A 22,830-nucleotide genomic window follows, 5' to 3' on the forward strand; every position below is an offset into this window, starting at 1 on the left:
CACTTTGAGTTGCCCTGCTGTGGACCTTTCATCTTTTACGTGAGGATCTTGGATATGGGTTTAGAATTTTTTCCATGTAAAGTAATAGTAATACAAGCTTTTCAGATGAAAGAGCTTGTTTGTCTTTATGTTTATAAAGCTGTGTGTAAATTTGGGATGCTCTGGCAAGGATGAGTAAAATTTTGTCTACTCAAAAATTCTGTTTGACAGCTAGGTTTTATTAAATTGACCACAGTAGGGTTTGTTTGGTTTTTTTAACACAGACAATTTTAGTTCAATACTGAGCACATATGTAATTTGAAGAGTCATCTCTGTTTCATTATACTTAGATGAGCACCAAAGATATCTACTAATCTCAGTAGAATTAGCCAAGATCTGAGGACTTTATCAGAACTGATCTTGGAATCATCTCCCCAATATGAAACATATTTGCTTTCATCAAATATTTTTTTTAATATGTTACTCAATGCTTTAGAGAACCTTCTTTTTTCATCCATGTTTCATGATTTTTTTAACATCCCTGAGGTGCCTGTTTGTGCCACTGTTGCCAGTGCTGCATAGCAGAACACCCGTCTCTTCCATTTTTTTGGATACCCTGAGTGTCTGTCATCCTGGGAGTATTCAGTAGTGTACAACACAATGCCCATTTTTAAGCTACAGTCTCCAGATTCATTTGTGACCTTCCAAGAGAGTTTCAGTCACATCTGGAGAACAGAATGAGAAGGTAATACCACAAGATTTCCACTCAGACAGGTTACTTTTTTAATATTAACATCATCTCTCTCTTTGTGATATTATTATTAAATCAAATGATCAGGAAGACTAAGTTATTGGTCATCAGAGGTGCTTACCTCAAGCCCTGACCTTCCTTAGAAGTCTGTCAAAAAAAATCTGACATGGACTCCTACCCTCCATTTCCCTTGAGTTTCTCCGCTCCTCAGACTGTTCTCCAATGTTCCAGTCAGAATCACATTTTCCGATTCTCCTTCACAAGACAACAAAAAGTTCTTTTCATCTTCCTTGGTTTTTTTTAAATACATTTCCTGCCTATGTGATTTATAGCATCACCAGTAGGAGTGCTGATACTCCAAAGCTGTATTGGTTTATCACATTTGAGCAATAGAGTATGGAACAATGTATGAGGTCTAGGAGGACTTTGCCAACATTTAGGTACAAACACATTTTAATTTCTGAAAACATATTTTTTGCTCTTTGGAAAAACTGCTTTTGGTAGAATATAAGAAGGCTGAGCTTAGATATGTAGAAGATTTGTTTTTCCCAGTTGTATGTAGATATTTACCTGAGGGAAAAGATAAGCGACTTAATAAGGAAAGAAGGATAATCTGTCCTGCAATCTAAACAGAAAACACATTCTAATGTTCTAGAATGTTTTAGCTTTTGATGTTTCTGCATTTTAAGAGATGGGAATTTCTGGTATATTTTAGAACACTTATCACTGTTGTCAGTAGGTACCAATGCAGGTTTGATTGTTATTTATAATACATAGTGACCTCAGAATAAATGAGTGTTATACCTACACATCAAGTTACAAACAATAGAAGAAAAAAAAAACCTAAAATGTTTTTGTATGTACCTCAAGTCAACACTGATTTCATGTCTAATCCATTAGTGTAAGAATAAAGTCATTAGGCTTGGAACTTGCAGTGAAACCTGATGAACACCATCTGATATGAAATTCATGAGAAAAGTAAGAACCATATGGGTATGTCTCAGTTGTTTTCTGTAGTGAGTGGAACAGCATCATTTTATCCCAATGGTATAAGCAGGAAATGGAGCCTGCTAATCCATCAGAGCTATGTGAACTTCTACAGGACCCTGTAAGGGGTGGAGATTGAATGTATGGTTTCACTCTATTTTATTCAGTGATTCTTTTGAAGTTGACTGAGTACATACTTTCATAGAAGCAGCAGTCTTGCTTTCCTTTCTTTGCTTCTTAGTAAGAAGTATACAAATAATGCTAATGGTGAATAATGTGCCATATTTCACAGGGCAAAATGACCACTCATGATAAGCTAATACAAAATAATGCTCTCTTTAAAAATTGTTTAGTAGCTGAAATTAGAGCATTGAGCAATTTGTTTGGACTACTTATTTAATTTCATTTTTATTCTATCCTAATGGCAACAAACAGATTTATTTTATAATAGGCATATAAAATAAATTCAGTAATTTTGTCCTTAAGTCTTAAAATAGTTGACCACTCATAACATAGAGTTTCATTGTATTCTGTTGACAGATTATTCCAGCCCCCGTTAATATGCTTAGCAAGCAGAAAATGAATAGAAAAATATGCTGGACCAGATTCCTATACCTCTATAAAATATAATAGCTCAATGAATTCAGTTAAGGTCAAGTGCCTGATATTTACTGTGCATTAGAAAAGTTTGTCCATGGACACCAAGAGTGTGCTAGAAATGCACCCCTTAGCTTTTCTGTGACTTTAATATATACTGGAATTCTTGCCTGAGTTCAATGGTATAAGTTTTTAAACTGAGATTGGAATCAGAAACAAGGTTTACCTGATGTGTCGTTTCATATGATGCATGTGTTGGCCTTTACACCGATTTCTTTATTTTTCCAGAGAAATGTGAGGGTTTAATGACTTACACAATTTTTGAGTATTTTCATTCCTCTTCTCTTGGCATCTATCCTTCCTAAATTTACCATAAGTTTCAGTTTAGTGTCATGAGGGAAAATCTTAGAAGAGGTTCTTCAATTTTGTTTGCCTCAGTAATTATTTGAGATGAAGCAAGTTGCATTAATACTACCACTATTATTTTTGTTGATATTGGTGCTCTGCCTAATATCTCTGAAATATGGGCTATTCACAATCTGGGAAGAAGCAGCCTCAATATTGCCTGTCAAACTTAGACAAAAATAACATTAAAATATAATTTTTTTTAATTCTATGCTGTTTTTTTCTTTCAATTATTAAGAGTTGTGTACTTATGGGTATTGGAATATTTATTGCCTTGCTTTGTCTCTGTCAGTGGTGTTTCCTTTAAGAAATTGAAATAATTTATAACATCACAATCACTTATTTAGTCATTGATACTTCCTAAGAAATACAGTGCTTCACAGTAATTATAGATAAAAGCAGGTTACTGACTGACTTGTTATCTGTATTTTAGAGGAGCTTTAAGACATTACGTTATGACTGGCTGGAGAAAGAATTTAAATATTATCTTCAGCTACTTAAGAATGTGTCTGGAAAAGAACATTAAGGTGTGCTTGTATTGCGGAGGATCTGAATGTGTAGTGTTGAATTTACCATAGGCTAAAAAACCACTACCTGTCCTACGTCTTCTGGCAGTAGTGGTTATTGAGATGACTGCAGTGGCTTAATTATGGTTTAAGTATATCAGACAGGAAAAAGCAGCAACTTGCAGTATGTGAACTTCACACTGGCGTATTTTCCTACCAGCCATAGCAAAGATTTTGCCTTCCTAGTGAAGATGATTTTGAATGCTGCTTCCACGTGCCATGTAAATCAGGCTGCATTGAGAGCTGTTCTCCAATTGATGGTAGTCTGCATCTCTCGTGGGGGTTGTGTGTGATCCTTTTCAACATCTCTGGAGGAGTCTGAGCCATTGCTTGAGCTTCTGAGAACAAAAGGTAGATTACTCTTTGACTGATCTTTTCCAGTTAGACCTTAAACTTCTATAGCCTGCATTGAGCATTGCACATTTCAGCTGTCAGCTGTTCTACTGTGTTGTATATACATTATGTTTAGCACTTGGCTGCCAATATGGCAAACCGCTAGTAATTTTTTGCAGCTGGATCTGTAAATCCTCTAGTAAAAATGTTCTTTAAAGCTCTTTTTATTATCCACTCTCAACCAGCATTCACCTTCAGATGACTAACTCAGTACTGTGTGTAGTTCTTCTTTAGACAGGCTTTGTCTATTCGGGTATGATTTTCTTTTATGCCCTTTATTAAACCAACAGCAACTTAATGGAATAATAACTACATTTTCATTAACACATTTCTACTGAGAATATGTGTGTTAAATAAAAAAACTGTGCACTGGAGGAGTAATAAAGTGGTGACTTCTGCCTACTCTTCTTACCACCTGATTTTTTCCCCTACTTTAATGTCTCTTCCTTGTGCTCTATTTCATGACAAATAATGTATTTTCTATAAGTTTCATCATACTGCCACCCACTTACCCACCCTCTTTTTCACAATTTTAAAAAAGGAAAAATGCATGGTTTAACTGCTGATTTTCATGGCAATTATATAGCACTGAGTTTTTCAAATGTTATAGGATAACATTCAGGTGGTATAGGGCTGTTAAGCAGAGAGATGCTTCTGTAGCTGTTCTCCAAGCAGTGTTTTCTCTGAGACATTTAAAGCCAAAAATTATGGTCATTACTTTGAATTATAATTTTTTCCTTTATGCAAGAGCAAATATTCTGTAGCCTTTAATTCTGTTTAATGTTTTTTAAATTATTAACACTTGATTTTGCTTTTCTGTGGGCTCTTATGCCCTTCATTATCAGTTTCTTCTTTTTCATCTGGTGCATGAGTTTTTCAGTGAGTCACATTTTGGAGTGAGTCATGTGCATATTGATTCAGGGAGATGCATAAGTCTGTCATTAACATGAGAAATTCCATTAACTTAATTGAAACTGTTCCCATGGTTAAATTTCAAGGCTCAAAAAAAAATGTTACCAAATTCTTTTACTTTTTGCACAGCCCATGTTTGTGTATACCCTTCCTACATACCAACATAGGTCAAATCTACTATGGAAAGGCATTTCTAGAAACACATTTCTGTAGCAGAGTGTCCTTGCAGTTGTGAAGCTTTTTGCTTCATGTACTAAGTACTTTTTCATGGTAAAGCACTGTAAGTGCTTTGATATTAGACATTTAAAATTAAATGTGCAAATAGTCTGATTTAGTAGTATTTGGTATGTGCTCAAAGTTGGACAAGTATTTAAAACACAGCTTCACTTTATTTTAGCTAGTGTTAAAAAAGAGAAATTAATTTAGCAGTTCAGTCCTGTCCCAAACACATATATTAGAATGGAGTAAGTTATGGAAGTGCCTATGTTTTGATACATTATAGAGAAGTTGGTTAATCCATATAATAACTTATATTAAATCATAGAGTCACCAAATACACTGGGTTGGGAGGGACCCACAAGGGTCATCGAGTGCAGCTCCTGGCCTGCAGAGCACCATCCCCGAGAGTCACACCCTGCTGAGAGCATTGTCCAGAGCTCCCTGAGCTGTGTCAGGCTGCTGCTGCGACCACTGCCCTGGGGAACATGTTCAGTGCCCAAACACCCTCAGGGTGAAGATCCTTTCTCTGATATCCAACCTAAACCTCCCCTGACACAACTTCAGGTCATGTAACTGATCACTTGAGAGAACAGATTACCTATTAGGTTTTTAAATACTAAAACTTTTGTTTGATGAATGGTTGCATCCTTCTATGAGAGTAGTGCAAAGATTCAGAATCATCTTAATATTAATTATTTATGCTACATGCAAGGATGAATTAAAAATTTCAAATGTGTTGCTCTACTTCAATGCATGTCCAAATGTACTCATTTTATAATCTCATTTTTACTTAAAATTTTTGCCTTATTTAGTATGCATTGTACTTGCCATTTGGTTCCAGGATGTATTTCCTGTATAATGTCAGATCCTGCGCTGGAGACAGTGATTAATTTTGGGGTGCTCATCATGATAGGTGTCAATAGCACTTACCCACTTAGAGGCAGCAACTGCACAATCACATAAAGTTTTCCTCATGTATATGAATTAATCACATTTACCTAAAGTTAATACATTTTGTGTTTGCTACATGCATTCATTTCACTTGGCTCTACTGACTTCATGTTACAGGAATTTCTCCTCAGAATCAGACATCACTGTGGTCTCGAGTTCAAAGGGTGTGACCTCTTCCAATGTGGCGTTTCTTTTGGAGCTCCACTTGTCTGAAGTCAGAAAATATTATCACATGCAGCTGGGCAGATATGCAGTGGTGTGGAGACCAAGATTCCACATCTGGGACTGCTAGAGCTGAGTTTGCAGCATACTTAGTCTCATATACCACTAAAAACAGTCACAGAATCTCTAAAGATGATTCCTGATGTAGCCCAGCATTTGTGTGAATTCGCCTTCAGTTTCAGCATAGCCGGCAAATCAGGAACACAAATTTAGTGACCATCATGGAGATGTTGAAACATGTCTAGCATCGCACAGGCAGAGGCAGGTACAGAGAGCACTTCATCATTCTGCTTCTGTAAGTACAAGACTGTCTTCCTGATACTTCTTTGCAGAATACAGGAGGTGCAGACAAACTCTAACCAGACTCATGGCAAATGAAAGAGATGCAAATTTGGAATACGTTTATGAAAGAATCCCAGCAGATGTGCAGTGTAAGGTGAAAGACAAAATAATGAGGATGGTAAACAGAAAAACATTAGTAGGGAGAAGGCCTTGGCGGATGTGGGAAAGATGTGCCCAGGTTCCCAAAACCTTTCACTGCCTGTAAGACATAGGATTTACATCATAATTGAGGCTCCTCCTTCTCAGGATCCTCACTGAATCTCAGAATGGCATATTTCTTTAATGCGGGGATGCTGCTGTACTAGAATAGTAACTGATATGTCATGCCCGAATGCTGTTTTTTTCTTCAGCATACCTCAGGCATTTTTCCCTGAGAGCAGCCTGGGCAGCAGCAGGGGGAGCACTGAGAGCACAGAACACAGTCCCAGCTCTTCTGTCCCTGGCTTGACTGCTGCAGCTGCTGGGAACAGCTGTGGCAGAGATCGACCTACTTATCCTAATTTATAGATGAGATTGAGGAACAGTTTTCTGTTCTATTAGTTCTTAGCATAATGTCAAAATAGAATACTAGGTAACAGAACTGTAATTTTTTGCTTTTATTTCACAGTGTAACATACATGTCATTTGGGCCAAGGAGAGTTAGAAGTACATCTCTGTTAGGATGATAGAAAATATCTTTGACACATTATTTCTACAGAAGAAACTTCCTGCTGACCTCATTGTTTCAAACTGAGTGGCAGCATTTGGTTTATCAAATGTCTTGGTTGCTTTCTGCCTCCCGTAAGCAGAAGGATATTGCCTTCTGGATTTCATCTTTCCTGCTCCATTTAAAAATACTGTTTTCTTACAAAGATAAATGATAAGTTAATGTTTGTGTCTCCAGAGCTATGATGCAATAGGAAATGGTAAATGTCCTGTTATTTTGTACCTTTAATAGTTTGCTGATGCTGTTTTGCTCTAGCACATACTGTTTGAAAGGGTATGTGAAATACTTCTGCAAATGGATGATATTATGAAAAAACAGATACAAGAAGGAAAGGTTTTGATATTTGGTTTTGGGTTTCACTGGACTAGGACAGGAGAGTTCCCTATGTATTCTGAAACAAGGGAATTGAGTTATATTTTTCCTAGCAGTGACTGCTTACAAATGTCAAGGCAGAAGGTAGACATGTCTTCACTAAAAGCTAAGAAAAAGAGGGATTGAAAGGAAATAAGACATCTTGTATCATTTACTGTATTCCTTGAAAAAACTTGTCTAGGTAATAAGGTCATGTGTTAGATAGGAAATAGTTAACATCTGTTAAAAAGAAGGCCATACATAAAGGTATTGTGTATGTTTTATACACAATGTACAGCTGCTGAGCTGTGAACTTGGTAACTGTAAGTCATAGTTAAGATTAAAGCTGTTCTCGCCTTCTTTTCTTGTTGACTTTTAAGAGTAGAACAGACTTTCCCTGCGTTTTCTGTCTGTGTTCATCTTTCTCTCTGTTGATAAATATTGCCTTCTCCCTTAGATCAGGATAGAGATTCCAAGTTATTGTGATAGACAATCTGATGCACATACGTGTTTTGAAGAATAAATAGTCTCTTTATAAAGTGTCCTTCAATCTAAAGTATCCTAGTGCACAAATTTTGCATTCTATGTAGATGGAGACATGAAGAGAAGGGCTTCCATACCTAAATTTTGGAAGATGTGATTTAAATATTCATTAAGTATGAAAATGAGAGGTGATGTGATAGGCTCAGTAGTGTCTGAAGAATATTAGTCACTAACTGTAGTGGTCCAATGTCCTTATGCTAGATCTTACTTCTAGCATACTTCTGTACCATTATTATTCTCTCTTTACACAGAGAAATTACTTTGTTGGCCTCTTACTACTGCAAGCAATGTCTAATACTTGATTCAGTGTTCCAGTAAAAAAAAACTTAAATCTTTAATTCTCTATTAATATCTTGCAATTTCTCTACCAAAATTTCCTTTTGCATGTCATATCTAATATCATGTAAGGTTTTCTGTCTGTTCTGTTTGAGGGTGTATGTTGCTTATGCTTGTGTTTCTTCTAAATAAGGCAGAAGTTCCCTTAATGAAGCCTAGTACTGCAGTTTATATTGACTTTGCCATTGCATAATGTCTAGTGCAATTAACTGAGTAACTGTGATTTAGGTAGCATTTTTAACTACTTTTGTTTGGGTTGTTTTAACTCAGAAGAGGCATAAATAATGGGTTCTAAATTGTGCCTGTTTTTCTTTAGTTGACAGAAATATCTTCTACTCTATTTATTTATTTATTTTCTGAAAAGTGGGCATAAATAACTTTGGTTTTACTAAAACTCTCCTTACAGGGCTATATCAAGGCTTCCCAGTAGCACACACAAAATTAGATTTCCACATTCAAAGGATCTCTAAGGAGGCAAAATTAAATTATACAACAGAACAGAAAAATTAGGGAGTTCTGGGAAAGGAATGAAGGCTATGAGAGTAACAGTAAACTGTGTGGTCTGGATTTGGAGTTTTATGGGTTTGTGTGACAGTCTGAGCTCTGTGAATTGATTGTAGATTTTTCTAGATCTCGTTTGCCTCCTCCAGATGCATACCTCTTCCCAAGGTGTGCAACCCCAGTCTATCAAATTTGGGGCACTTGTGACCCCTTTCTCTCATGCAGCTGTTAACTCCTTCCTTCCTCTTTGCAAATGCACCTCTTTTTCCCTGCAGTAATTCCCACAGATCTCTTTCCCGTTGTGTGGGAAGAACTGGGCTTCTGTCAAGCAGGGATGGGTGAGAAAGGTAATGGCAATAACTGTTTCTTCACCCTCCAAATAGATTTTTCCTAACGGTTCCTTTCTAGTGCCATATTGGTGGCAGAAATCCAGCCCGTGTAAAAAGAGCTAACCCTGATCTGCAGTAGTCTGTAAATTAGTCTGTATCATGTTCATACATGCATTGTCGAGTTGCATGAGAGTACCAGTCAATTTATTCCAGTCATGTGTCTAATGAACTCTGGCATTGACTGATCCTTTTTTGAATGATCAGATCTGACTATATACTTTCCACTTCCTCTCATTCATATTGACATTAAATTCCTGTGATTCACACTCTTTCTTAGACTATTTTTATAAAATACATTTAACAGAAATATACAACTCTCATCCTGCTTGTGTATTTTGTTTTTAGAGTTCAATAATGTTTTGGCATGGGTTTTTTTCACTCTGTTCTTGTAATGGCCAAATACTCATACGCTCCTTTTTCAGTGATTCTGCTGTAATTCATCTTCCTTTAGTTATGTTGAAAATTTCTCATTTATATTACGTGTGTATGTTCTTTACCTTCACAAAGTGCACTGACATTTTTATATGACTTTTGTCTTCATTTGCTTCCATTGGCTTTAAGGTCACAGCTGATGTGTGTTACCTGCTCTCCTGTGCTGAGCACTGCTGCAGTTCTTTGCTTTTTTCTCCAGGGGGCAAAAAGTACTTTATTCTCTGATACAGCAATTCTGAGATTTTAAATATAAGTGCAGGGCAGCCACCATGGAAGTTGGCATCATAAATAGAGGGGAAAGACCTCTAGTCTGCTTCCTTTGTCTATGCAAATACCTAGCAATAATAGTCTTCCATGACCTACACGCTGCAGAATTAAACTGATCCTTTTAATAATGTGTGAGAATATTGGTTGCTATGGCAACATATTCTCTGATACTACTAGAGTGTCAAAATAACCTAATGAAATACCATGCTAAGAATGTTTTAGAAATTGACTTCTAAAATAAAAAGTAAATAAATCCACTGAACTTTACAAGATATGGTTAGATTCATGAAGTCTGCACCAAGGAAACAACCATTTTCTAACTGAGGGGAATCAGAATAATAGAGAGGGATATATTGTGTTTTTCATCTTTGATGAGGTAGAATTTAGAAATAGTTGAATGAATTTAGAAATATTTTCCTTGCTTAAATGGTATACCAGCAACTTTTGTGTTAAGAAGTTATCACAAGAGTCAAGAGTTAAATGGTCCTCACAATTTGAGTAAGTGCCTGTCTGTGTGGTGCCTTTGCTTCCCCTACAGTTTCTATCAGCTTGTGTTCATCTTTAAAGCTGCTGCTGTTTCTCTAATTCTTTCTCCCCCCTACTTTTCTTTCACTTCTCTATTCCCTTCCTTGCAGCAGACTCCATGCATTTCTTTATTCTATTGGCTAAAATAATCTGTAGTTAAGTGTTGAGCTTTTAAAGATTATTTTTACATAGACCCCATAGCTAGCAATGCTTCAAAGTTAAAGTTACTATCAGATTGATAGCTGTGGTCAGCCCTTGTCTCAAACAGTGCTATTCTGGTCAAGCAAAATTCCAGCCACTTGTGAAAGAAATGTTCCTAAAGACAGCATTTAGTATCTAAGTATCAAGCAGGCTGCTCAAGCAAATTTGAAGCAGGCTAGAACAGCTATTCCATATACCAATTTAAATAGGGACAAAGAATTAAGGTGTAAAAATTACTCTTTTTTTTTACTTGTAAAAATTTGTGTTGGCATGAGATTTTAAAAATCATTCATTACTGGATTAACTTTCCTCCTTCTTCTCCCAAGATTAATAAAAGTGGCCACTGCAATTCACTTGGGGTGGACTATCCTGTGTGGCAGAATAACATAAACGTACAGGAAATGACCAATGCTCGCATTTCTGTCTGTTACAGAAAATTAGGATACTGGTTTAAGCAAAAATCAGCATTTTTCTCTTATCACTCAGATTAATGTGTAAGCCATAGTGTTCATAAGTCAGTGACTATTCTTGGTACTTTTCATTGTTTCCAGACTATAAAGCAAAATAATACAGGTCATTTTAAAACACAACTTTTGCTTACAAAAAAAGATAACATATTTATTACTGATAAAATAATGCAAAATATGAAACCTCATCTTTTGATTGGTTTAGTATTTTTGTCTACAAAAACCTTGGACTCATCCAGGCAAATGTTAGTTTTTATTCTTTGTGGAATGTCCTAAACTTAATGATATTACAGCAAATTTTAAAGTAAAATGAAGTAGAAATTGCCAATTTCTTAATAATAAAGACAATAAATATTTTCAATGTATATTAATATTTTCACTCAATTTTAAAGTATAATTGCAGATAGCTCAATATACACCTTCCTTGGAAAGTATTCTTTTCATATAGCAGTTTAACAGTTGAGTAAGTACTTTGTATTTAAATAGCAGTTTATCTTTAGGAATTGGTGAATGGGACACTTAAATTCATAAGATAAAAAGTTTCTTTAGAGTATATCACTGTGTTTAATTTGAAAGTATTGTTACTTTATGCACAGAGGCCTTCTTCAATGCGTTTATCACCAAGGGAGGAAGAAGATGATGATGCAGCTGAAAATACTTGTGGACCTTCTGGTTTATGGGAAGCACTGACACCTTGTAATGGATGCAGGAATCTTGGATTTCCCATGCTTGCACAGGTATGTGATTCCCTTTTCATCATAAAACTTAGCCACTGTGGAAGAGCTGCATAATCTCTGCCTTAAGCCTTAGAGTTATAGTCTTGCCTGATTCCTTTTGAAATTGTTACTTTCACTCTTCATTTTAATGTCAAAAGCTGGTTCCAAACTTACGTGCTGAGATTTGGTCAGCCTGCTATAATACTTATTCATGTTAGTTTAGTATGGAGACTGATGTTTACTACCCCTATTTTAGATTGACAGTTGCTGTGTGGCATAGCTTTTCCATTTGGAAAAAAAATTGGAAGTCACATAGTTTCCTTTTGGATAAGTACTCTATTTTTGACCAGCTTCTAATTAATATAATGACATCTCAGCTACTTTCTTTATAGAATTAATTGAGGACATTATGCATAACTCAACTGATGTAAGAATATAGCCTAAGACTTCTCATTGAAGATTATGTAAGGTAAAAAACAAAATCCCCAAACGTTTTCAAATGCCAGAGAGAATAAATAGGATAATATAATATAATAATATATATAATATAATAATACAATATATTAATATATAATATTAATATATTATATATAATAATTAATATAATATTTGGGTCTAAGTCCCAGCAACGCTTGGAGCAGATCAGTCCGCAGTATCTACAAAGCATTCCAGCAGCTGTGTCCTGAACAAGTGATATTGTACTGCTACAGAACAGGACGATGCTTATTGCTGATTCTGGGTCTCCCTTGTTCTCTCTCCCCACTATAAATTAGCACTCTCATTTCTGTAACATTTTTCCTGTGCTTATTTTTGTAACATTGAATGAAGACCTGCCAAATTTCTGTTTAGAAATGGTCTGTTTTTTTCAGTTGCATCCTTGGCAGTGCATTTAAATAGCTTTGTCAGATTCTTGTGTACCACACTGGAATTACATATCCTGTCTCACCACCCTTCATACACTGTTGCTTTCATACCGTGACTGTATGTTTTATTCCCTTTAAGTCTCATGGGACATGCACCTGTTTGCAGTCAATGCTGAAGCCTTCCCTGCAGTCAATGGAAACAGGATACGGCAGCTCATGTGCTTGAATAACAATGAGCACTGCCCTGTCTCTTGATAAGGAGCCCTTATATTCCTTTCCCCTTTCAGTAGCTGTTTCCTACTTCATACTATCCATCAGTTTAGACATTTGGCAAAGTGCAGAGTTGTCGGAATTATCCTGAGTTACAGCAAGAGTACTATAGTTAATAATTCCTCATTTTTAAACATTTGCTTCAAAACGTATTTCTTAAATGGAACTTTAAATATCACCTGTGGTTTAATTATTGTTAAACTTTCCTATGGTAAACATATGTGCCATTTTTATTTCCTAATTTTATAAAATATTTTTGCTGTTTCTTTTTTATGTAAGGTATACATAAAGGGTGCTTTAAAATTGAGAGGTGCCTTTGAAAAGTAGAATCAAATGTGGTTGGTTGGCTGGTATGTTTTTCGTATTTATAAAGAGAGATTCATTTCAACTATGATGTAGGTCTTAAGATAGTGAGTCCTAAATTAGTTTTATCCATAGTACTTAATTTTTAAGCTCAGACTTATGATATCTCATCCTTTTTGCTCTGAGAACAATAAGATTTTTAATTATGAATACAAAAAAGAGTATACTTATTATACTTTCATCTATGAAATGACAGATTGCCTTTCTAGATTGGTTCTATCCATAAAAAATGATGACAGAGATAGTTTTGGTCTTTTGTTGATTTCTTTTTATGGGAGAAAGGAAAGAAATTAGGTAGTCCAATTTCCAAGAAATTGGAAAAATCTCCAAACTAAAAACCAGTGACTGGTTTTTATAAATTGTTGCCATCAGTGTGTTTAGTCTTTCAGGCTGTTAGCTAACCTGTTGGATTCTTCATATTTACTTTAGAATGCAGCAGAGAACATCTTGTTCTAAGAGACTGAAAACATAAAGTATATATGTAAGTTTCTGGATTAAGAACAGTATCTGGAATTGGTCTAAAAAATTATATATTATGTGCAACAGCATGTATTAGGTGAAAGTACAAAAATATGGTTCTGATACTCATGTCAGTGCACTAACATACAAGAAAGTGCAGATGTCATCATGAAGAAACTGCGATAAGGGTATTTGACACGGTGTCTTAAAATTCATACTCTAATAAAGGTCCAAAAATAGGGAAAAGAGTCTATTAATTACTCTTGAGGACAAACGAGTTCATTTTTACACTTCTCTATTTAAAAATAGATTTTACAATCTTATAAATATATTGTGTTTGCACATCAATGGTGAACAAACATAAAGATCGATTCTTGCTTTATATACACTGGCAGAGGCACAACGATAACATGAAATTGAGTTTTAGGTGAGATTATGAAAATGTCTATCTGTCACCTAGTAACCTAACAGATTTCAGTTTGCCAAAGGAGAGAGCAGTAATCTCTTTGACAAACTTTGTTTCTTTTTTGCAGTTGGGGAAAAAAAACCTGTCTGGAGGAACTTCTGGCATGCAGTATATCATTGCTGTGCTGGGAAGTGTTGTTTTAGGAAGGGCTGTTACCGAAAGTTCTATGTAAAATGTTATACCACTTTAAACCTAGCATAGCAGTAATACAGGTATTCTCAGAACAGAACAAGCAACTCTCTTTTACAGGCTCAGAACTGGTGACATGCTGGAAGAGTTTTATTGAAAAAATCTTTTTGCCTTTAAAAATTTCAGGGGTTTAGAGTACACAGCTGGATTTTTGGAGACTGAAATTTAGACATGTCTTCTTATATTAGCAGAGAGTGTATTCCATCTATAGGCTATGATTTTGGGTTAACTTGGGGCTGTTGGTTTGTTCTGGAGTTAATCTTTGGTTCAGGGCAGAAAGTCAGTACTCACATGCATATTCACAATTTCTTGAGAATAAAGCAGCAAACCCTGAATGTATGTGTTTAATTCTATCTTTCTCACAGGTAGCATACCTTGAATATTTCTCTGCTAAGGGACAAACAGGGCCTGATGAACAGAGATAAACAGAGGGCAGTCTGCAATGTCAGAGAGATGAGTGCTGCAGAATTCTATGTGATCCCTCCACTACTATCAGTTTAAAGCAAGCAGTTCGCACACTTTAATCTTGATAGCCATATTAGCATATTTTTGTAATTATGATATAAAGTAATTGTGAGATAAGGCAGGTTTAGCTCTGTCCCATTTAGGATGCTGCTGGGTCAGCTTGACTGGACTGTCTTGAATTCTGTTGTATGTACAACTGAAAAATATTGACAGTTATTCCATGTGTTTGGCATGATGACAGCCACGTACACCTCATTTGTCTAACTGTTGCAAAATGAAAATAATGTCTGTAAAGAGAGCAGTGCAGTTGCTATGGAAAAACTGAACTTTGATTCAAAAGCTGTAATATAAATCTTCATGCTGCCAGTTGCTGGGAAGCATGGCTCTTCACAAAAATATATGGAAAATTTACTTAAATATTTAAATGCTGTGTTTCTAGCTTAGAGTCAGATTTTCATCTTTTAAGAGGGAATGAACTTCTGGGAGACCTTGACATTTTCCTTTAAGACTGATCAACATTCTGCTTGTATGACTCTAGGTAGTTATATATATATACCTCTAGAGGTAGGAACTACAGCAACTTTATCATGGACTGTCCATGAGAGTCTTTCCCTCCAAAAAGCCTCTTTATTTAGAGGGAGGGAAGAAAAAGTGGACTCTTAACTACATTTTTTAGGAGGTGAGAACTGTATGTAATAGTTTCTTTATCAATATAGGCTATGGTGGGAATATTTAAAGTTTGGAGTTTGATGCATCTCTTAATAGGGTTATGTGTTTCATGTCTGCCTTCCAGAAGATTATTTTGTCTGTCTGTACTTCTTCTTGTGCATTTTAAAAAGTAATTTTTAATGGGAAGAAATTTTGTATACTGATTGTATTGTAGAAGCTAGTTGAGGTTGTTCCATAGTAAGTCTGACATTGAAAATTAGTATGTTGCAATTATTTTTACATTTTCAAAGTAGGTTCAGGATACATGAGAGATGTATGGGGTAATTAAATAAGGAGTGAACTCAATTTTCACATAGAGATCAAATCTGCTCCTAAAAAACTCTCTCTACTGACGCTCTGTGGAGAGAGGCAGAATGGCTTTATGTTGTCTCTTTCTGAAGAATTTTAATATTGGGAATTTTATTTGGCAATATTTGTTTTCATATTAACATATTCCTTTGGTTTGAACTCCCTCTATTTTCAGGTGCCTCAAAAATTTTCTTAGATTTTAAAGCTCAATGCGAATTTTTGAGTAATTTTTGAGTAATTTTTGAACTGCTAAGGTGCAGGGGAGGTAGTATAAAAGAGGAAGTTTTCTCCTTTGTTTTTCAATAGAAACAGAGAAAGACAAAGAACATGTTTTTAATTAAACAATAGTGGCTAAAGAGTTTCAGCTTGGCATTTCATTCTATTAATAACTTTACTTTTCAGTGCATTCAGTGGAAGCACATTTCAAACTAGACTGGTAAAGAAGCAGATTTGCTGATCTTACTCGGTGCAGAAGTTTCTCCAAAATTAGAAACAGAGTCCTGTGGCATTACCTAATTTCTGTGTTACAGGGGAGGAAACCTGTCTTCTTGCTTAGTGATGATGTAGACAAAGTAGAGAAAGCTTTCCCCTAAAATATACCTGAGTACGGACAACCAGAGTAAGATGGTTATAATATCTGTAATATTTTCCTATAGTTTCTAAACTTCGGTGAAAAATCTTTTTTGTCTTCCTAAATTAGTGAATTAAATGATGAGTTTACTTAAATGGGAGCAACATGGAAAGCTCTACTATGCATAAAAATATTTCTGTTAAACTCTTGATTTGCAGTGTTGTCTCTTTTGCAGTAAGCTTAAGTCTTATTAGTAATTTCAGGAACACACCACCCACACACTGAAGCAGCTAATGAAAAGTGCAATATGTATTCTGCCTAGAAAAAAACAGCAGGTGATGATTATAACCTGCTGAATAGAGATAGAAAATAAGTATATTGAAAAAATTGTGGCTTATTTTAGTGTTATACTACATTTTCTGGTTATGTTTTAAGAAATGAAGCTGAATGTTTTATTCTTGCATGTGGTATGTATTGTATATGCAGCTTCTTAATTTCCAGTGTAAATTTGCAGGTGTCATGTTGCAAATGCATTTTTACTGTGCTAGTTGTGTTATTCAGACACCACTACACAGGTGTGTAATATGACCAGAGAAGTTATAATCTGTTTATCCTTGGGTATTTTCAGAATTGACTAATCCAGCTCCTAATGGCTAAGCTCTGCTTCAACTGCAAGTTAGGATGAGATGACTTGGAGAGATCTCTTTCATATTGTTGCTAACACCTATGTTCTATAATTCTCTGTAAGCCTATGGGACCTCAGATGAGCTTCTATCTTTAAAAATTTAGGACTGCCTCTGCAGTTTGTAAATGACTGTTTTTGAAATCTGGCACTCCCTGTGCATCACTGTGTAAATCTGATCACTGCTGGGATGTGTTGTCTCTTGGTGTGATCGTGGAACAGCAAAATTAGATGGGATGAGAGAGAGAGAGGTGTCAAACTGTACTGGAAGTGTTGATGTATGTCATAAATATTCTGGAATATTGATGACTGTAGTGGTTTACAAGATGAAATTTAATTCCTATTAATGGTATTCAAATAAATGTAGAAATTACTGTTGAATTGAACACACCTAACTGAAACAATGGTAATCTGGGAAGATCTTACAAAGTATATCACATTTTGTTGTTTTGTGGTTTGCAATTTAGTGGTAACCAGAAGACACACTTTCATGGACTGTTGTTGCTTTTAGTACTTCCTCTCAAATAATTGGAAAATGGGAAAAAACCCCAAATTGAACTGGCCAGTGAATGGATAGCAATAGCACGTGGAAGTTAGTTTTGTACATGAAAGAAGTTTGACTTCGTATTAAAAACTTTGTGTTTGAACTTCAGCTGCTTCATAAAAGAAATACTAAAGCAGTATATTAAAACCTGAAAATTTATGTTGAACTTACTGATTATTCTGACCAAATTGGCCTCCTGTTCAGTATTAACATTTCCTGGAGAAAAAAGCCATCATAGATATATTTTATTTGTTTTTCCTACCATAGTAACAGGAGGAAGAGTTAATGCACAAAGGTCCTTCTGTTGAGGTATCTGGAGTTAAGATATCAGTTGGATGGGGATATCTGGACATGGTGATTACTACACAGATTTGCTACACTGATTAGCCATGCAGTCAAGCTTTGTGTCAGATTGTATTTCTATGAAGGGCTGTTTAAAGGCACTTGACATTTGGGGATTTTTTTTGGAGCGTAAAGCTTTTTTTCTATTTTGTTTTGTTTTATTTTAATGATGTTAAAAATATATCTGAGAACTAAGCTAGTACTGGAACCATGAGGAATTTTTTTTTTTTTACTTCAGTTTTTGTAGTACAGAAAACCATGGCTTTGTAGAGTGAGTCCATGAGAAATCTGTAAAACTTATAGACCTAATTTCTTTCTGAAGAAAAGACCTGACTGTCAGCTGGACTTTTAAAAACAACAGCTCTGTAGTATCTAACTGTGAATCCTCTCTTGCTGTGCAAAAGGAATTGCATGCTTTGGGTTTAAAGTCATGTCTGGTGGTTGTATTTTACAGGAAACCTTTTATGCCAGTATCCATTATAATGAGTCTGAAAATGAGATAGATCCCAAATCAACACATTTCTTAAGTATAACCATTAATGTGTTCAATCCCACTTGGGTTTCCATACAAATGGAGCTTTATAAAGAGATACCTTATATTTTCACCAAAATTCTTAAAAGACTTGCAATTTCTTAAAATCCCAAACTGATTGTTATGATTTTTTCACTATAGCAACCTGTAATTAAGAAGAACTCATGAACTGGATGTAAAATAAAATGAAACTGAAGTTGAGGGAGTCTATATTTGAGATATCAAAGGGAAATATATGACTACATTGTCTCAAGTTTTCATGAAAAGCTATTTTGTATTTACTTTTGATAGAAAATGTGATCTACCAATTATTGTGAAATACTTCTTTTTACTTTAAGGTCTCTCAGAAAGGCAATTCAGCTAGAAAATGGGAATCTCATGTTTCATGTTCGTCTATCTAGAATGTTGTTAATCATATATATTGCTGTAGAATGCAGATGCTCTATTCACTTTCCAGAAGCAATAAGCAGTTTTGTTTCATAAAATCTACTATAATAAAAAGAAGTCATGTTAATGCTCCTAATAGTATGGAGAATAGCTGCGTTCCTTTGGTGAAATGGGGAGATAGCTTTTTTAAAACAAACACGTTATAAATATCCATCTCTGTATAACCCAAACAGTCCACCAGGCAGTTTGCAGTTTTTCTAGATAAAAGGTGTAAGTGTGAAGACATTGAGGTAGATTAATAAATTGACAGTATCAAGCCAACTATAATGTTTTTGGAGGTGCTTTAATTTTATAGCATCCTAGGTTTTGTTTCACAATATTTTATACTGTGAAGAAGGAGAAAATAAAATCTTTAGGCAATGTTCAATCCTATCTATATATGCCTAATTTTGAATTTAGCAAAATTGAGTCTATAACTCTCAGACAATGTTTTGGCCAACAGTCTTACAAAATAAGTAGTTACAAAGTACTTACAAACCACTAGGTTTGTCTCTAATTAGCTTTTATGTTTAGCAGATACCACATGCAGATGGCAGTTCTATATACACCTAAAGCTTCTTTTAGTAAATTGTTGTAATATGTTTGTATATAGGCAAGTGATTAAATTCTTCTTTATTCAGACTGGTTTTACAGAGTTAGTGGTTTTGCATTGTGAAAAATAAGTATTGACAGCAGAAAGTGCCTTCAGAAACCCATCTGCATGTTCTTGCACCTTGTATCATTACGAAGGTGTCCACATCTCTGAAGATGTTCAACTGATTGCTCTGTTAAACAGGAAGCCACTGCGAGCCAGCCCACGTAAGGTATGAAGTACAGGGATTGTTTTGACCACATGCCTAGTTTTTGAGCTGAATTTGTCTGCAAATTAAGCACCAGGGCACTTAGGGTATGCAGCTGACAAAGCAGAAGGCTTTCCTTCACTCCTTTCTATCCATTTCCAAAGTGGACAGACTGAGTGTATCTTTTTTTTAATCTCTCTTGAATGTAGTAATGTTCTATTGTAAGGTTCATGAGCAATTTTGAGCTGCCTCTTAAGGATAGCAATCTTAACATCTTTCTCCCACAGACTGTTATTTCTCATCAGGATTGTAAGATCAAAGAAGAGCTGCACACAATCCACAGTTTGGATTTTTAGTGGCTAGAATCTCATTTTTTGACCCGGAAAGAAAGACCCACTGCCAGGGGTTTCTTGTTGTCCGGCTTTAGGTGGTTTCATGTGACAACCAGGCATTCTGGGTAGCAAATTTCTTTTGGTTACCAACACTGTTTTCTTATCATGAAAATATGAAAGGAAACTGCTTTACACAAATTGCTTTAGTGTTTTTTAACTTTTAGCATTTATCTTGCTATTTTGAAGATGAGTATATTTGATGAAATATAAGAAAATAATTGAATCAGAACCTAGAGCAATAGAGTCATTAGAGAAAAGGGGTTTTGTGAGAACTTTTTACCATCTTGGTTTTGGGAAACACTGATGCAGTTGTTTGTTTGTATATGAAGGAATTAACAGCATTAACAGAGAATACCTGTAATAAAATTATTCCTTACAGCTAGTGTGACTGCAAACCTGAAGCAAGACCCCTTAATTCTTGTTAAATAGACTGATGATTCTGTGGTAGCTGTTCCAAAACTGGAATCTTTCAGTGAACTTACAGAAAAAATTTTCATTTCAAATTTTATTAAAAATGTTATTCAGGTTCCCTTATAATCTTTGTTCATTTCATTGTATGTTATCTTCACATACTGTTTCAATTTCACAATAGCTAGGGCTGAGAATTTGCAACAAATAAGTACATTATCATACCACAGACATCATCATAGTAACAATTAAAGCAGTAGAGCTTTGACATAAAACAGTGGGATTTCTTGTTAAAAAAGCCATACAGGAGTGGCATGTTTATTAGCAGAATGATTTTCCTCAGTGATGAGTAGTGAATTAAGTGATTATGTTCATGTATCGTTCTTATATTTCCATCTTAGCTACTGTAGTCCAACATGGCCAAATCAGCCCTCCTAAAATTGCCAAGGATATAGGCAGTATGAGGAGATAGCATTGAAACATAGAGCTTTTGGTATCCATAAAACTAAAAAACCATGTTACGAGTGTTAGTGGGCTTTGGCACACTTTTCACTGGGAAACAGCAGAGTTTATAGGTTCCCATTCAGAATTGCTGTTCTGAACTGTGGCATGAAATAGAAAATTACTGGGTTATTTAAAAATATAGGAGATCCAGGCAATATCCTCTTAACTTGTGTTTACTGCTAATGTGCATATTTCCTGTGTTGGCATGGAATAACTTGGTTTACTGTTTTTAAGCACCACTTCCAGCTTACAGTATGAATTTACTTTACCTCCGATTGTCTCTTACTATTAGGCTTAGTTTTCACATTGCTGAAATATCTGAAAGGTTTATTTGGTACTATTTAATTAGGAAGTACTAGCTTTTGCAAATTTTGCATGCTGCTAGGATCTTTAAAGAACAATTTTTAACTCTTTTTCTGTTAGTTTTGTATTTCGCTTTTCAGTTATGTAACAAATAAAAGTAGTATTCACAACAAAGTTTTTTCATTTAGATAATATGACTCTCCATAACGTCAGTATTTTGAAAAACACTTTCTTGTTCTTTCTATTTTACTGTGAGAGCATGTGTAGGAGAGATTTCTTCTAAGAGAGTCTTGGTTTATGCTATTGCAATAATAACTTTTATACCAGACATACTTAATTTTTTTATTTCTTCAGTGTCAAAAACTTTTAAACATGGAAGATTGTCTCTCCTGAAATAGCAAATATTTATTTGTCTCTTCTATCAAATCTATCGCATGTGGTATCAATTAATTGGGTTTTATTGTGCAAATTTTTCAAAGTATTTTCTTGACTTCAGAACAACATGCATAGAATATTTTCAAAAAAGGCATAGGCTGTTTGTAGTAGGTAATGGATTAACACATTTTGGTGTTAAATCTTTCTTTTCAAAGAAAATTTCTGCCATAACGTCTCATTTTAGTGAAGTTATCTGCCCTTCAAACAGTTTACAGCTCTAGGGTTACTATTCACAGAGCTATTGTGTTTTGCTAGCAGATTTACATAAGTGCATTCAGTTCTTCTCTCCCCTTCACAGCAACACATACATTTTTCATTTAGTGGCACAGTAGTTGAATAGAAATTTAGGTATAAAATGTGAGAAATGTGAGTCTGCTTAACATAGAGTAGTGTGTTAATTGTTTTCTGCATTTTCTGTCAAATCTTGACTTCAGTATAAGGTTTCTCAATATCTAATATTTTCCATGGTTCCCGCCCTTATAATGTAAGAAATTAGTCTTCATGTTTGCTGCTTCAGTTGGAGCTATGTGTGTATGTTTAAAACCTGGGCATTAGAGCATAAGCATCTTGCAGAGAAGTACTGTTTCCATGGAGCTTAGGTTTCAGCTCATTTTATCTGTTTATAATATAATAGCCTTTATTTTAAAGAGGCATTTTCCCATGGCTTGAAATTCAAGCAAGACATTTTTTTTAACATCTTTCATGAAAACAATAGAAAAAAGGGGAGGATATATAAACTGGAAATTGCTTTCTAGTTTATAATTGTATTTTTTTCAGACAAACTAAAAATCATTTAATAAAAGTTATTATATTACACTACATTGCCACACATAACCATCAACATTCGCATCAACCAGATTATGTACACTTTTTGGTAAATTCTTTGTCACGGTGAGTTATTTATTAGAGGAAGCATCTGCTGTTTTTAATGACCTGAGTGTTGAATGCATGGGAAAGCATGTAACATGACTACAATAATATATTTTCATTTGGAATGCTGAAGATCTGCCAGTTAGAATTATGAAAACACCGCATAAAATA

At 35.0% G+C, this 22,830-nt stretch overlaps 1 protein-coding gene across 6 annotated transcripts in view; it reads left to right on the forward strand.

Moving 5' to 3' along the window:
* ANKS1B (ankyrin repeat and sterile alpha motif domain containing 1B) overlaps window positions 1-22,830 on the forward strand; it is a 422,022-nt gene that overhangs the window by 89,240 nt on the left and 309,952 nt on the right. For all 6 annotated transcript variants that reach the window (XM_063396248.1, XM_063396245.1, XM_063396246.1 and 3 more), the window contains exon 9: window positions 11,639-11,779. In XM_063396248.1, the coding sequence (XP_063252318.1) occupies window positions 11,639-11,779 (141 nt within the window). The remainder of the gene's footprint in view (window positions 1-11,638; window positions 11,780-22,830) is intronic.

The sequence above is a fragment of the Prinia subflava genome, chromosome 4 (genome assembly GCF_021018805.1).
Source record: "Prinia subflava isolate CZ2003 ecotype Zambia chromosome 4, Cam_Psub_1.2, whole genome shotgun sequence".
Classification (NCBI taxonomy): domain Eukaryota; kingdom Metazoa; phylum Chordata; class Aves; order Passeriformes; family Cisticolidae; genus Prinia; species Prinia subflava.